At 42.7% G+C, this 16,824-nt stretch overlaps 1 protein-coding gene across 5 annotated transcripts in view; it reads right to left on the bottom strand.

Annotated features, from left to right (window-relative positions):
- rev3l (REV3 like, DNA directed polymerase zeta catalytic subunit) overlaps positions 1 to 16,824 on the bottom strand; it is a 221,247-nt gene that overhangs the window by 4,217 nt on the left and 200,206 nt on the right. For all 5 annotated transcript variants that reach the window (XM_041187885.1, XM_041187886.1, XM_041187888.1 and 2 more), the window contains 2 exons: positions 5,625 to 5,871; positions 544 to 753 (listed from right to left, as the gene is read on the bottom strand). In XM_041187885.1, coding sequence (XP_041043819.1) covers positions 544 to 753; positions 5,625 to 5,871 — 457 coding nt within the window. The remainder of the gene's footprint in view (positions 1 to 543; positions 754 to 5,624; positions 5,872 to 16,824) is intronic.

Genomic DNA, 16,824 nt, shown 5'->3' with positions numbered 1-16,824 from the left:
GGTAGAATCTGGGATCCCAGTAGATCTTCCTGTCATTTGAGCTAGTTCCTGCAGCTCCTTGGCCCTTTCAAGTGAAGCCTGGCAATAATCGGAGGGGGAACAGGCGAGACCTGGGGGAGGGGGAGCAGGAGCGGACGAGATCGGTGGGGGGGGGCGGGGGGGGGGGGGGGGTGAGACCAGGGGAACAGGCAAGATCCAGGGGGAACACAAGAGCGCGAGAGCTTGAGAGAGAGCGCAAGAGTGGGTGGGAGGCCTCGAGAGAGACCAAAGCCTTGAGAGAGAGAGAGAGAGAGAGAGAGAGAAAGAAACTGAGGTTGGGGCAGAGGAGCAGGTTTCACTATCAGACTTTCCACTTCCCTGGGGTGGAAAGGGGAGGCAAACCTAGCCTCAAATGTTCAGTCTACTTGATAAAATTGCTAGTGACCTTCAATAAGAGAATTTTGAATAATAGTCCATTTAACTTCATGATGTTATTGTTTCAGCATTTAGTTTTAAGCCAGAGCAACAGCTTAACTTTTAGTCTTGATAATTGAGCGCAAGTACCTTTAGCAGCTGAGCCTGTTTCCATTCCCATTCTTGAATCTCCTGATGAAGGATCACAGCCACTTGCTGAGGGTTGCTTCGGCACTTATTACAGATGCCCAGCTGAGTGAGCTCATCACAGGCTGGACAGTGCAGGGTGGTGAAATACTGGGAGATTGTTCCTTTACGGCCATCCTGTTCATTGCGAGCTGTTGAAAACGCCTTCTGGACCTAAACAAAAACATTAAACATGAAGTTTAAGAACCTTGAATCGGTTACTTTTCATTTATGGAGAGTAAGTTTGCGGTGTACAGATGCTTTGTTTTAAAACATTCAGATAAAATCAATTGAGATGACAGGCAGACAACTCCAGGTGGCCAAGGGCGAGTTTACAATTTGTACAGCTGGCAGTGGGAGAGAGATCTAAAAATGTGAGTTGCATTGCTGACTCTGCTGTACACTGCAATGCTGATGTCAAGGCATTAACTATACCCTTACCCTGAAAGTATGCAAAATTTACACCCACTATGAATCAGACCATAATTTTAACAAGGACAGACTATCGGCAAAGTCAACTTGTCACTTGGCTGTAACCGGGCTCAGTACAGAGCAAGAGTAGATCCAGTTGTCCTAACAAAGGACATCCAGTGTAACGTGGACACAGGTCCACAAATCTGTCCTCATGGAATGATACCTTTAGTGCTGTTAGGAACTACAGAGTTTAAGTAAGTTATGTGTGTATTTGGGTCTGTCAGGAATAAGGTATATCTTAGTTTGTGTTTAATTTTGTTTTTCTGCATTTTGTGGGTTAAAAAGATGAAGCTTGATTTTAGTTTCACTTTAAAAGATGCCTGCATTTTTAATGAGTGTTATGACCCTTGAAGTGGAGAGTTGTGTTATCAAGGAGGTAGTGGTTTTGAGAAGTTAAAACAAAGTAGAAAAAACTGTGCTATTGTGTACCAATAGGGTCCAGAGGGAACCCCACCCCCACACACACAGACAGAGAAAACCAAAAGCAGTTTGAGTTCAATTGGTCATTGTGCTCTAAAGCTGAAAGGAGTTGCCAGCAGAAGCAGCATAGGAGAGAGACAGAAAGCAAGTCCCAAACTAAAACTGAAACCAGCTGCTAAGAGAAGCTGGACAGGAGGGAGCTACAGGAAGCAGGTTTCCCCAAAGAACAGAAGAAGGGTCCTGAGGAAACCTTCTAGTCAAAGGGGATGAACAGGAATCTGGACAAGGTCCTCTTAAGTGAAGTTAAGAGTGAGGAGCAGAGAAGTGCTCCAAGATTAAAGGGAGAAGCTGTAGGATGCAGATTTAAACAATATAGGCTTGCAAGAATCCAGAAGATCCATGGAGACAGATGAAGGGCTGTAACTCTTTACTATGGGCACATGAAGCAGTGGTGTTCTGTTGGCACTTCTGAGTCAGTGAGAGTGCATGGAAGGCAAAGCTTGAATGCACTCGGCAATTCAGCAGAGAGGAACATCAGAAACTCTGGAAGTGGACCCTTATGGAAGGTGTCTGAGAGAAAGCGTCAGTTTGGGAGAAGATTCCAAGGCGAGGTCTTGGAGAGTGGAGATTGGAAACCCCTGGTGTGAAAGACAGAGTTCAGTGAGACTGGTTGGCTCATGGTGTGATAAGCGTCTGTGGGGGGGGGGGCACGCGGGGAGGAGTGGACGAGAGATCCATAGCATCTGTTTGGGGTGGCATCTGTCACTTGGTTTCAGAGTGTGGTGTGTCTGACCACAGGTCACCTATTGATTTACATGGAGTGTACTTACTGTGAACATTAGTGCATAAGATAGTTTTTGTAACTTGTGTTATCCTTACAAATCTGTATATATCTGTAAAGGTATTGTTGTGGGTGAAGGAGTATTGTAATATAGTTCATCTTCTCTTGTTTAATAAGCATTTTATTATTTTGTTAAAAGTTCATCAGCTGACTTCTGTGACTCTGTTCAGTAGCCACTCTCCACGTATCTAAACAAACAAATAAAAGTTAGGATCTATCAAGCCGGGTTCCACCCTGGGATCTGGCTTGTCCAGTGGTAATATCAGTCCGGATCATAACAATGCATTCAGCTCAAAGGCACATGAGCAATGCTGTGAAGCAATTACTAGAAAAACTAAGGTGTTGGGGTGCTTCACAGACAGCACACTATTTTGATGTTATACAATACCATAGTTAGGCCTCACAAGCTATGGAGTCTATTTTTGGTTTCCGCACATGGTTGGTTAGGGGGGCTTTGGAAAAGGTGCACAGAAAGGACACTGGACTAATTCCCAGTTTAAAGTATCTTGGTTATCAAGATAGGCTAAAATTGTTGGAACTCTACATTTTAGAGAAATGTAAACCTAGGGGTGATTCGATCAATCACAATTGTTTGTAACAAGATGAAGGATTAGATAGTGGCCAATTAAACGGATTGGGGAGGATTAAAATTTTACATTCTTGGTTAGCTGTCGGGTGGTGGTTCTTTACCAGAGAATAGGCTGCTGTGTCATTTGGTGGACTTTGGATTTACCTTATTCCTTCAAGTGAAAGCTGAACATTTCACAAAAGGCAGGTAACTGTAGGGAATTAAGAACCAGATTGCCCTGATCACCACTGCCAGGTCATCAAATTGAACAATAACCCCAACACCAACCCCCGGGGAACACCACTGTATACTCCCCTCCAGTCTGAAGAACAATTTTATTCCTTACTTTCTATCTCTTAGCCAATTTCTTATTTAAACAGCCACTGGTCCTTTAGTACCATGATCTTCAATTTTGCTAAAATGTCCATTATGTGGCACTTTAACAATTGCCTTTTAAAAGTCTGTTACACAACATCAACCAAATCAACTTCAAGTTAGTCAAATACGATATGCCTTCAAATCTATGGTGGCCTTCATTTATTGGCCCATATTTTTCGAAATGACAATTCTGTCTCAAATTATTGTCTCAAAGTTTGCCCACTGCTGGCGTTAGGCTAGCTGGTCTGTAGTTCTCGGTTTTGGCTGCCTCCCTTTTTTGAAGAGGGGTTTAAACATTTGCAATCATCCTGTGGCACCACTCCCAAATTTGAGGAAGGATTGAAAAGTTGCAGACAGAATCTCTTGCATTTTCCACGTTTACTTCCCTCACCGACCTGGATACATCTCATTCAGACTTGACTGGCTTTTCTTCTTTGAACACTCAACCTTTTAAGTACCTCCTATTTTTATCCTATCCAATTTCTCCCTACACATTGGCAACATCCTGTGCTTTCCTGAGATCAGATGCAAAGTATTAATTTAATACATCATCTGCCTCCACAAGATGATCTCCTTGTTGGGCCCTAATCTACCCCGACCCTTCCTTTGAATATCCTTTGACTAGTTACATGTTTTTAAAAGGTTTTTGGGCTCCTTTCTTCATTAGTTACTAATTTATTCTCATACACTCTTTGCCCCTTTTTCTGGCTTCCTCTGTACTTTTTGCATTCAGCTTGGTTCTGTACTGAATTATCAATCTGACATTTAACATAAGCCCTTCTCAGTATAATTTTAATCTCTAACTATACTCATAACTCGTACACATTGGCATTGCTCCTGTTTCGTCCATGTTCTGTACAGCTATTCAAGTACGTGGATCAAAGTTTAAATTGCAAACTCCTTCTAATTAAGCACAAACACTAGTTATAATAGTTTAAATATTGAATGGATCTTGAAAGTTGTTTTATTATTGACAAATATTGGAAAGAAATCAGGGTGAGGGCATAACAGACATACCATATGAGAACAGGATACGGGGTCAATTGAACAGGTGATTTGGGACAGAAAGATGGAAGTAACCCATGGAATACAGGATCTGAATTGTTGTGACCAGAAGTAGAGCTGGATCTGCTTTAAACTGGTGCCAATTCTGATGATTTATATCAGGCAAAGGGCAGACTACAGCCAATTCTAGGGGCAGCCTAAGCCCACAACATATTTATAACAAGGTATAAACTCCAGATTTTTGATTATTTCTACATTTCAAATGTGTCTCATTATCCTGGATTAGATTGTGACCACCATCAGTCAATACATCGTACCACAGAATCTATGACCGCCTGAAAAAGAGGTGCCTTCCAGTAGTGTCAGCCTGATGGTGCTGGCCATTCCCTTCCACAAACTCAAGTAACCCCATGCAGTAGCCTGGAGAAAAGGTAGACCAACTTGTCCAGGACAGCAAATAGCAAGTTAACAACCAATTTTCAACATGGGTCTTAGCAAAACTGTATCTGGAGTATGGTCTCCGAATTCCTTATAACTCTCCAAAAGCTAGCCTGAGTGCCCATTCCTCACAGGCTATTTGATATGAGGTAACTATTACAAGTGTACACTTTATAGCTGGGCTCACTGGATAATAGTCACGAGCTGAAATACTGACCAATTTCCTTTCATTCCTAACTCAGGGTTGTAGAAGTCAACTCAACAGCAAATTTCTTACTTCTACAGCTGAAATCAGGCAGTGCAGGGAGTGAAAATTTAAAGCCACCCCATGTGTATGTCTCGGTACCAGACCAAGTAATTGACCATTGGGAAAGCACTGATCTTCCAACTTTCAAACTAAGGAAGGGGAAGTGAGATTACGCAATTGGCCTTTCCTTTGTAGGGGGTTCATCCAAATCCTAGCCAACATTCTATCATCACTACCAGAAATAGTTTGACCAATTATCTATCATTATGTTGTGTATCATTATATAGGACTTTGCTGTAGTCGAATTGGCTACTGTGTCTGACTACATAATAAAGGCTCCCTGCCCAAGAGGGAGCATGAACCACCAAGGAAAATCAGAAGCTGGTGAACATGGGTGCTGAAACAGGCATTGCCGCCGCAGTAGGGCAAGTGGGAGAGAACTGGGCTGATGACCTCCCAATGTGTGTCATCGCTCCAACAATGCAAAATAGCACACTTCAGAACAACAGCCTTTTCTGGGCTACTTTGCATTAATGTCCTTGACTTCATTTCTGTTGATATTCATGTTAGTGAAGAGCTTAAACACAAGGACCGGAGGAGTAATGAAAACTAAACAAGATAATATTACAAATCCAAATCCAACATGTGTATCAGGAAATCTCATTGCTTCTTACCCTGGGTAACTCATGGTACCAGCTGAAGACATCCACACCAATCAGAGAGAAAACCCTGTTGAGGGGTGGCAGGATCTGTTTGGTGATGTAGTAGGTAGCATTCAGTCTCAAGCTGGGATCCTGCAGCACCTCAATCGGTCGTCTGACAAGCTGAATGAGAGGCACACCTGGTACTCCGTACACAATGACGTAAGGAACTCTCTCGCCTACCCTGGGCTCAGAACGCCGATCATATGAGAGCATCCTCCTGTTTCGGGGCAAGACAGCATTAGCAATTTGTAGAGTTAATACAGCTTCAGCACGAACACCTGCGAAACAACCATTATTTCAGTAACTCATTCACATATCTCCTCCACCTGGATGCACTTATCAGGATTTACTCAAGACAGCTCTGCTGGGATCTAAAGGCCCTTTTATATTAATGCACAAAAGTTAAATTGTTCCCTTTCAAATTGCTTCAGTGCAGCTATATTGGATACTGCAGATTCTGCATTAACCAGCACATGGCATTATGTGAAAACATCCTTCAGCCACAAGCTTAAAAAAATGTTACAAAATAAATTAAGTATGCACATATCTTTCCATAGTGTTAATCAAAACTTACAGTTCTCTTGCACGCATTAGGTATAAAGGGCATCTCAGGACTTTATAGCCAAGGGCCAGAAGGAACTGACACTGGGGAGTGAGAAATAGATAGCACTGAAGACATGGAGGGTGCGTGCCAGAACATAAGGGCTGGAGGAAATCAATGAGATGAGGAATGGTGAAACCATGCAGATTTTTGGATTTGTTAGTCGGTCAATTGAACCACCTTCTTTGCTGGCCCACTTTAAATTCGTTCAGTTATATACAGTCAATCTACTTGGCATAAAATCAATTCAAATCTCACCACAGCAGCCAGTGGGACAAAATAGCATAAAAAGTACAAGCACGTGAACACATGCAGCTGGCCAGTCTAACTACAGACCCACCAGAATAAGACTTAAAAACTGCAGGAGCCATTTTAAAAAGAAAACATTTTGATATTGCTTATATTGGCCGCTCAATGGAATATATTGACCTGGGTCTCCATTTTCCAACTGGAAGAAACAAATGACAACCTCAACGCAATACCTGGCATTCATTTTGGGATCACTCTTCTGTAAGTTACAAGGTAAAAGGGATGTGAACTAGAGTGATTTGAAAGTGCAACAGGACAATTAAAAAAAAAGCTGCATTTCAAAAGTACAAAAGTAGTGCAATTGCATACAATGTAAAGGATCAATACTGCCCTGCCACCAACTGACTTGCTTCAGAGTTTCAGTACTGTTTCTATAAAGGGACACAGTGCATACTCGGCACATGAGAGTGAGACCTCGCAGCTCAGGCAGCGCTTCAGTCTGAATTTACAACAGCTCCTGGAAGAGTATTTTCTTTTTTAATGCTTATGACTTGAGTTGGTATCTTCTAACGTTCGAACACCATCATTTTGACAAGTAAGCGGAGATATTACAGCAGCTATTATTTATCAAGGGCAGAGCCAAAAAGGAATCTTCCACGGAATATGACCCACTTAAACTGTCAAGGTTGAGCTGAAATTTCGGTTTCTGGTTTTCTTTGTGGCCTTGAGAGAACAGGCAGTAAAATGTGTGCAGAACTGCAGGTGGAACAGCATTGTCACCAGGTGCCAGTAAACATGCTGTTTCTGCTTCATTAGCAGCTCTGCGTCAGAATGCCTGCCTTTTGGTGTCTCAGCTCTCCCAGAGATGGCAGCACCCCTTTAATCTAGAATGCTGTCGACAAATGCAGGGCAGCTGCTGGGATAATGCTATTCCCCACAAGCTTCAAGGGGCATTTTCTTCAGCATAGCAATAAAAGTGAGCCACAGTCCGCCCATACTTTAACAGCAACAACAATTTTCGATGAACTAGACTCTCAAAATACAAAATAGAGTTGGGGCTGAGAAAAAGTTGTTCAGCCAAAGCCCATTCCAGTGATACATTAACTTACGCATCATACAATGCACTGTAATTGTACTTGACAAATCCTAATATTTTTGCCTTCATTCCTTTACCTGGAAAAGTATTTCAAATTCTCAGGATTTAAGCAAATATTTTTTTTCCCTGCAAGCTGTATTAAATGTACTTTTCAACCATGAATAATTCACGTTCTCTGCTCCTGGCTGATGGGTGTATGTTGAAGTAATATTCTAGGTTTATTGGATCTACGCTATTTAATTATTTTTATATACATTGCAGTCTTCTTCCCATAGCCTCCTCTTTATTGACAGTAAACCTCATACTTCTCTGATTTTCCCTCAAACCTTCACACATTTGGGTTAATCTTTTTCTGGTTTTCCAGTAAATTACCACTAACTGCTGATCGCAACACAGCGCAAATATTCTGTCATTTTGAGGGAGTCAAAGATTGATCGACCAACCTTGTCCCCATATTCAAAAAGAGTGGTAGAGGCAAGCCCAACGATAACAGACCCAATAAAATCACCTCAGTAATTTTGAAAACAAGTTCAATCAACTGTCAAGAAGTTAAGTGGAAAGATGTCCAAATGAAATAACCCAATGGGAGCCAACAAAATTGGAAGGAGCAGATTTTGCCTGATCAACCTTAGGCAATTTTAAAAAATCGGATCCAGTGGAGGTTCCTCACCACTAGTGATGAATGTATTTGTTTAACAAAAAAAAGACAATTTACATTGTCAATTATTGAGTGATGTTAAGTCAAATAAGAGCTGATATTCCAAGTTGATAGTTGGGGAGAGCCATGCAACATAGTACATCAGCAATTGGCTAAAAGGAAGGAGTTAGAAGACAGTCACGAGAGAATTGCAGACACATACAAGGGAGGCCTTATTGAATAGGGTAGACAGTGGCAAAGTGGCAATGTTACTGGGCTAGTAATTCAGAGGGCCAGGCACATGCCATGGGATCATTGATTCAAATCCCACCATGGCAGCTAGTGGAATTTAAATTCAATTGAAAACCAGTTTCAGTAATGTGCCATGAAACTACTAATTGCCGTAAAACCCCATCTGGGGAGTTCACTAATGTCCTTTAGGTATGGAAATCTGCTGTCCGTGCTCGGTTTACATGTGACTCGCTAGAACCATAGAGAAGCTACAACTCAGAAGGAGGCCATTCGGCCCATCTTGTTCATGCCAGCCCAAGGACACCCAGATGCCCTTTCTAATCCCACCTTCCTGCACCCGGCCCATAGCACAGCAATGCGGTTGACTTTTAACTGCCATCTGCAATTGCCCAGCAAGCTACTCAATTGTATTAAAAGAAAAATGAAATGTCTCTGACTCCTCCATCACCATCCCTGGGTATGTCCTGTCCCATGGCAGGACAGACAAACATACTCAGTCTTCAAGCCTGCTCTGACATTCAATAAGATCACGGCTGATCTAATTTTAACCTCAACTTTACATTCCTGCCTACCCCCGATAACCTTTCACCCTTGCTTATCAAGAGTCTATCCACCTCTGCCTTAAAGATATTCAAACACTTTGTCTCAACCACCTTTTGAGGAAGAGAATTCCAAAGACTCTCAACCCTCAGAAAAAAGTTTTCACTATTTTTGTCTTAAATGGGTGACCCCTTATCTTTAAACAGTGACCCCTAGATTTAGATTCTCCCACAAGAGGAAGCATCCTTTCCACATGCACTCTGTCAAGTCTTCTCAGGATCTTATATGTTTCAATCAAGATGTCTCTTACACTTCTAAACTCCAGTGGATACAAGCCTAACCTGTCCAGCCTTTCCTCATAAGACAGCCCACCCACTCCAGGTATTAGTCTAGTAAACTTTCCTTAAATAAAGAGGCTAAAACTTATTTTTCATTCATTCATGGGATGTGGACGGCACTGGGACAGCATTTATTGCTCATCCCTAATTGTTCAGAGGCATTTATGAGTCAACCACATTGCTGTGGGCCAGACCAGGTAAGGATGGCAGGCATCCTTCCCTAAAGGACATGAATGAACCAGATGGGGTTTTATGACAGTTGTGGTCATCATCAGACTTTTAATTCAAGATATTTATTGAATTCAAATTCCACCAGCTGAGATTCGAACCTGGGTACCCAGAGCATTACCCTGGGTCTCTGGATTACTAGTCCAGTGACAATACAATATGCCACCATCTCTCAATACTTCATACACTGCTCCAGATGTGGCTTCATCAATGCCCTGTATAACTGAAGCACAACCTCCCTACTCTTGCATTCAATTCCCCTCACAATGAAAGAGAACATTTTATTAGCTTTACTAGTTACTTGCTGCACCTGCATTCTAACCATTTACAATTCATGCACTAAGACACCCAGATCCCTCTATATCTCAGAGCTCTGCAATCTCCCACCATTTAGATAATATGCTTCATCCTGCCTAAACAGGCAACCTCACTTCCCCACATTATACCCCATTTGCCAGATCTCTGCCCACTCACCTAATCTATCTTTTTCCTTTTGTAGCCTCCTTATGTCTTCTTCACAACTTACTTTCCTACCTATCTTTGTGTCATCAGCAAATTTAGCAACCATACCTTCGATTCCTTCATCAAAATCATTTATATAAAATGTAAAAAACGGAGGCCCCAGGACTGGTCCCTGTAGCACACCACTCGTCACATCCTGCTAACCAGAAAATGACCCATTTATGCCGAAAGTAAGGTTCGCTCATCCACCTTTTCTGCTCCCTCTCTCCTCTTTGCCCAGGGAGATGATAGCCATGATGGAGTAGAGACTGGAATGGTTGCAGCTGAAGTGCACCCCAAACGAAGGGATTAGCCCGGAAATGTCCAAAACTCGCAGTCCAGAGCTGCAATAATGGCTTTGTTCAGTTTTGAAATCTTCACCGATGTATTGCTGAGTATTGTCTGTCATGTACAGGTACTGCACCACAATTTGCTGCAGAGTAACTACCCAAACCAATGCTGCCCTCACATAGCTGGAACCTATCTAATTGAGTCCCATTGAAAAGCGTGTTCATCACTCGTGATTTCCCTGTTTGAGAGGTTTTGTGGGAACATAACCTTTGCGAACGGCAAGACTTTACTCTGTTTCCTATTAACTAGCCAATCTTCTCTCCATGCCAATTTGTTATCCCCAAAACATGAGCTTTTATTTTCCACAATAACCTTTGATGTGGCGCCTTATCAAATGCCTTCTGGAAATCTAAGTGCAGTACATCTACCAGTTCCCCTTTATCCACAGCATATGTTACTTCTTCAAAGAAGTCCAATAAATTAGTTAAACATTATTTCCCTTTCCCAAAACCATGTTGACTCTGCCTGATTACCTTGAATTTATCCAAGTGTCCAGCTCCCACGTATTTAATGATAGGTTCTAAGATTTTCCCTATAACAAACGTTAGGCTAACTGGCCCATTGTTTCCTGCTTTCCGTCTCCCTCCCTTTTTGAATAAAGGAGTTACATTAGCTATTTTTTAATCGAATGGAACCTTCCCCGAATCTAGTGAATTTTGGAAAATTAAAACTAACACATTAACTATCTCACTAGCCACTTCATTTAAGGCCCTAGGATGAAACTCATCAGGAACTGGGAACTTAGCAAATTGTTGGAACTGCGGGTTGACAAGTACCACTTACCTGGTAATTGGAATTTTCGCGAATTCCTCCCTCCCAATTCCTAATTTACAGCTATTTCTGGGATGTTACTTGCATCCCCTATAGTGAAGATTTATGCAAAACATCGATTCAATTCATCTACCATCTCATTTACCTTTAATAATTACCCAGGCTCACTTTCTATAAGTTCAACGGTGACTTTTTAAATTATCTACAGAAACTCTTACTATCTGTCTTAATATTTCTAGCTAGCTTTCTCCTATATTCTAATTTTTCCCTCATTAACCATTCTTTGCTGTTTTTTATATTCTGTCCAATCTTCTGACCTGTCATGCATCTTTGCGCAATTATATGCTTTTTTCTTTAAGTTTGATACTATCTTTAAATTTTTTAGTCAACCAGGGATGGTGGGTCCTCCCCTTGGAATTTCTTTTTCTCGTTGGATTGTACCTATTCTGTGTATTCTGAAATATCCCCTTAAATGTGCGCCACTGAGAGTAGAAATTGCAGGGCACTGGCCATAATCTTTCAGTCTTCCCCGGACTCAGGGGAGGTGCCAGAGGACTGAAGAATTGCAAATATCACATCCTTGTTCAAAAAAGGTTGTAAGGATAAGCCCAGCAATTACAGGCCAGTCAGTTTAACTTCAGTGGTGGGCAAGATTCTAGAAACAACTATAAATTAGTAGTTACATGGAAAAATATGGGTTGATAAAGAAGAGCCAGCATAGATTTCTAAAGGTGAAATTGTGTTTAACTAACTTGCTGAAGGTCTTTGAAGAGATAACAGAAAAGGTCGATGAGGGTAATGCTGTTGATGTGGTGTACATGGACTTTGAAAAACCATTTGATAAAGTGCCACACAACATGCTTGAGAGAAAAGTTATTGCTTATGGAATAAAAGGGATAGTAGCAACATGGATATAAAATTGACTGAACAATAAGAAGCAGGGAGTAATGGTCAATGGATATTTTTTGGACTGAAGGAAGATTTGTAGTGGAGTTCCCCAGGGGTTGGTATTGGGACCTTTGCTTTTCCTGATATATTATTAATGATCTAGATCTTGGTATGCAAGGGACAATTTCAAAGTTTGCAGATGATACAAAGCTTGGGAGTGTTGTGAACTGCGAGGAGGACTGTGTGGAACTTCAAGAGGACATGGACAAGTTGGTGGAATGGGCAGTTAGGTGACAGATGAAGTTCAATGCGGAGAAGTGTGAGGTGCATTTTGGTAGGAAGAATATAAAATAAGGGGTGGAATTCTGAAGGAGGTGCAGGAGCTGAAAGAAATGGGTGTATATGTGCCTAGATCATTGAAGGTGGCAGGACAGGTGGAGAGAGCAGTTAATAAAGCATATAGTACCCTGGGCTTTATTAATAGGGGCATAGATTTCAAGAGCAGGGAGGTTAGACCCTTGTAGATCTCAGTTGAAATATTGTGTACAATTCTGGGCGCCATATTATAGGAAGGATGTGAACACACTGGAGAGAGTGCAGAAGAGATTTACAAGAATGGTCCCAGGGATGAGAAACTGCAGCTATGAGGAGAGTTGTGACAGTTTTCCTTGGAGAGTTGGAGAGGAGAAGACTGAGAGGAGACTTGATATAAGTTTTCAAAATCATGAGAAGGCTGGACAGAGTAGATAGGGAGAAGCTGTTCCCATTCGTAAAAGGATCAAAAACAAGAGGGCACAGATTTAAAGTGATTTGTAAAAGAAGCAAATGTTACATGAGAAAAAACTTTTTCACACAACGAGTGGTTGAGGTCTGGAACGCCGACTGCCTGGAAGTGTGGTGGACACAGTTTCAATTGAGGCATTCAAGAGGCCATTAGATGATTATTTGAATAGAAACAAGGTGCAGGGGTATTGGGAAAAGGCAGGGCAATAGCACTAGGTCATAATGCTCATTTGGAGAGCCTATGCAGAGAAAATGGGCTGAATGGCCTCCTTCTGTACCATTAAGATTCTGAGATTCTGCATCACTATTGACCTATCCCTTAACCTAATTTGCTAGTTCACTTTAGCTAGCTGTGCTATCATGCCCTCATAATTGCCCTTATTTAACTTTAAAATACTAGTCTTAGATGCACTCTTTCCTTCTTCAAGCTGAATGTAAAATTCAATCATGGGTGCCTTAGGGTCATTTATTAATCCTATCTAGTTGCACAACACCAGGTTTAGTATAGCCTGCTCCCTGGTTGGCTCCAGAACGTGATCTATTAAATTATCCCGAAAATATTCTATGAATTAGTCATCTACACTACCTTTGCCAATCTGATGTATCCAGTCTATATGTAGATTAAGATCTCCATGATAATCACTGTACCTTTCTGAAGGAGCTCCCACTATTTCTTCTTGGATACCCCATCCTACCATTTGATTACTGTTAGGGGGCCTGTACACCACTCCCACTAAGTGACTTCTTGCCTTCATCATTGCTCATCTCTACCCAAACCACTTCTAAATCTTGGTTTCCTGAACTTAGGTCATCCTTCTCTATTGTGCTAATGGCATCTTTAATTAACAGAGCCACCCCCCTCCACCTTTTCCTAACTTCCTTTCCTTCCTAAGTGTCACATACCCTTCAATGTTCAGATCCCAATCCACGCCATCCTGCAGCCATGTTTCTGTAATGGCTATTAAATCATACTTATTTATCTCTATTCGCACCATCAGTTCATCTGTTTTGTTTTGAATGCTACTTGCATTCAGATACAAAGCCTTTAGTTTTGTCCTTTTCTTTATATAACCTCTAACCTCATCTCAGCAGTTCTAGCAACATCTGGGGAGAGAGAAACAGAGTTAACGTTTCGAGTCCGTATGATCCTTCTTCAGAGCTGAAGAGAAGTGAAAATGTGTTGAAATTTATACTGTTTAAAGGGGGGGGGGTGCAGTTGGAGCTGGATAGAAGGCCAGCGATAGGTGGGGACAAAGGCTGACCTCATCTCTGGTCATCACTGACCTCATCTCCTCCAGAGATCTTCCCTTCACAACCTCCAACCTCAGTCTCAACCACAGACAGCTCGCTTCTACCTCCTTCCCAAAATCCACAAACAGGACTGTCCTGGAAGACCGATCATGTCAGCCTGTTCCTGCCCCAAGGAACTCATTTCTTCCCATCTTGACTCCGTTCTCTCTCTCCTTGTCCAGTCTCTTCCCACCTACATCTACGATTCCTCTCATGCCCTATATCATATCAACAATTTCCAGTTCCCTGGCCGTAACTGTCTCCTCTTCACCATGGATGTCCAATCCTTCTACACCTACATTCCCCACCAGGATGGTCCGAGGACTCTCCACTTCTTCCTTGAACAGAGGCCCGAACAATCCTCACCCATCACCACTCTCCTCTGCCTGGCTGAACTTGTTCTCTCACTGAACAATTTCTCCTTAAACTCTTCTCACTTCCTCCAAATAAAAGATGTTGCCATGAGTACCCGCATGGGTCCCAGTTATGCCTTTTATGGATTATGCGGAACATTCCTTGTTCCAGTCCTACTCAGGCCCCCTCCTATAACTCTTTATTCGATACATCAATGACTGTTTTGGTGCCACCTCATGCTCTCGTCTGGACATGGAAAAATTTATCAATTTTGCTTTCAATTTCCATCCCTCCATCACCTTCACATAGTCCATCTCTGACACTTCCTTTCCTTGACCTCTGTGTCTCCATTTCTGCTGATAGACTATCCACCAATATTCATTACAAGCCCACTGACTCCCACAGCTACTTTGACTACAGCTCCTCACACCCTGCTTCCTGTAAGGACTCCTTCCCATTCTCTCAGTTCCTTTGCTTCCGCTGCATCTGTTGCGATGATGCCACTTTCCAAAATGAATCTTCTGACATGTCTTCCTTCACTTAGATTTCCCACCCACGGTGGTTGACAGGGTCCTCAGCCGTGTCCGACCCATCTCCCGTGCCTCTGCCCTCACACCTTCCCCTCCCTCCCAGAACCATGACAAGGTCCCCCTTTTGTCATCACTTTTCACCCCACCAGTCTCTGCATTCAGAGGATCATCCTCCGCCATTTCTGCCAACTCCAGCATGATGCCACCACCAAACACATCTTCCCCTCATCCCTCCTGTCGGCATTCCGCAGGGATTGTTCCCTCTGGGACACCCTGGTCCACCCCTCCATCACCCCCAACACCTCATCCCCCTCCCACGGCACCTTCCCAAGCAATCACTGAAGGTGCAACACCTGCCCCTTTACCTCCTCCCTCCTCACCGTCCAGGGGCCCAAACACTCCTTTCAGGTGAAGCAGCACTTCACTTGCACCTCCTTCAATTTGGTCTACTGCATTCGCTGCTCCCAACATGGTCTTCTCTACATCAGGGAGACGAAACGCAGACTGGGTGACCGCTTTGCAGAAGACCTCCGGTCTGTCTGCATGCATGACCAAGTTGCTTGCCATTTCAACGCACCACCCTGTTCTCATGCCCACATGTCTGTCCTTGGCCTGCTGCAATGTTCCAGTGAAGCCCAGCACAAACTGGTGGAACAGCACCTCATCTTCCGATTGGGCATTTTACAGCCTTCTGGACTTAACACTGAGTTCACCAACTGCAGACCATGAACATGCTCCTTCATCCTCACCTTTTTTTAATCCCCTTTTTTCTATATTCGTTTTTCTTTTTTATCCACATATTTCTTACACATTTATCCATGGTTTTAACCCCATTTCTATCCTTATTTTCTCCCCGCCACTGCCCCTCCCCATCTCCTACAGGACCATCTGTTACTTGTTCCATGTTGCTCTTTCACACAATGCTACCCTTATTCTGCTATGATCACATTCTGCTTTCTTACCTATATGCCACTATCAGCACCTTTTTTTAGCACTAACCACTACCATTAACACTCTTTGTCCTTTAGTTCATGACATCTTTGTCAATCTCTCCTTTGTCCTCACCTGTCGCTGGTCTTCTATCCACCGCGCCCCCCCCCCCCACTCCCCACACCCTCCATCTTAAACAGTATAAACTTCATCACATTTCCACTTCTCTCCAGCTGAGGAAGGGTCAGACAGACTCGAAACGTTAACTCTGTTTCTCTCTCCACAGATGCTGCCAGACCTGCTGAGTTTTTCCAGCATTTTCTGTTTTTGTTTCAGATTTCCAGCATCCACAGTATTTTGCTTTTACTCTAGCCTTATCTGTTGAGTTACTCTTAGATTTGTACTCTCTGTCCCTTCCTGTCACAGTCTATCATTTCCCATATTAATGCCTTTCTTTCTTACCTTGCCTCTACTCTTTGATTGACAACATCTTCCTGTATTTGATCCCTTGCCCCCACTATTTAGTGTAAAACCCTCTCTACTTCTATAGTTAGGAGGTTCACAAGTACACCAGTCCCAGCACGGTTCAGGTGTAGACCATCCCAATAGTACAGCCTCCACTTTCCCCAGTATTGGTGCCAGGCCCCACAAGCTGAAACACACTTCTCCCACACCAGTCTTTAAGCCACACATTCATCTCTCTAAACTGTTTTCGTCCTATGCCAATTTGCTCCTGGCTCAGGTCATAATCCAGAGATTATCTTTGAGGTTCTGCTTCTTAACTTGGTGCCTAGCTCCTCATACTGACTATGCAGAGCCACTTTCCTTGTC

Source organism: Carcharodon carcharias, chromosome 5 (genome assembly GCF_017639515.1).
Source record: "Carcharodon carcharias isolate sCarCar2 chromosome 5, sCarCar2.pri, whole genome shotgun sequence".
In the NCBI taxonomy this organism is placed as follows: domain Eukaryota; kingdom Metazoa; phylum Chordata; class Chondrichthyes; order Lamniformes; family Lamnidae; genus Carcharodon; species Carcharodon carcharias.
Note: the sequence above shows the minus strand (reverse complement) of the source record. Positions and strands in the feature narration are given on the sequence as shown.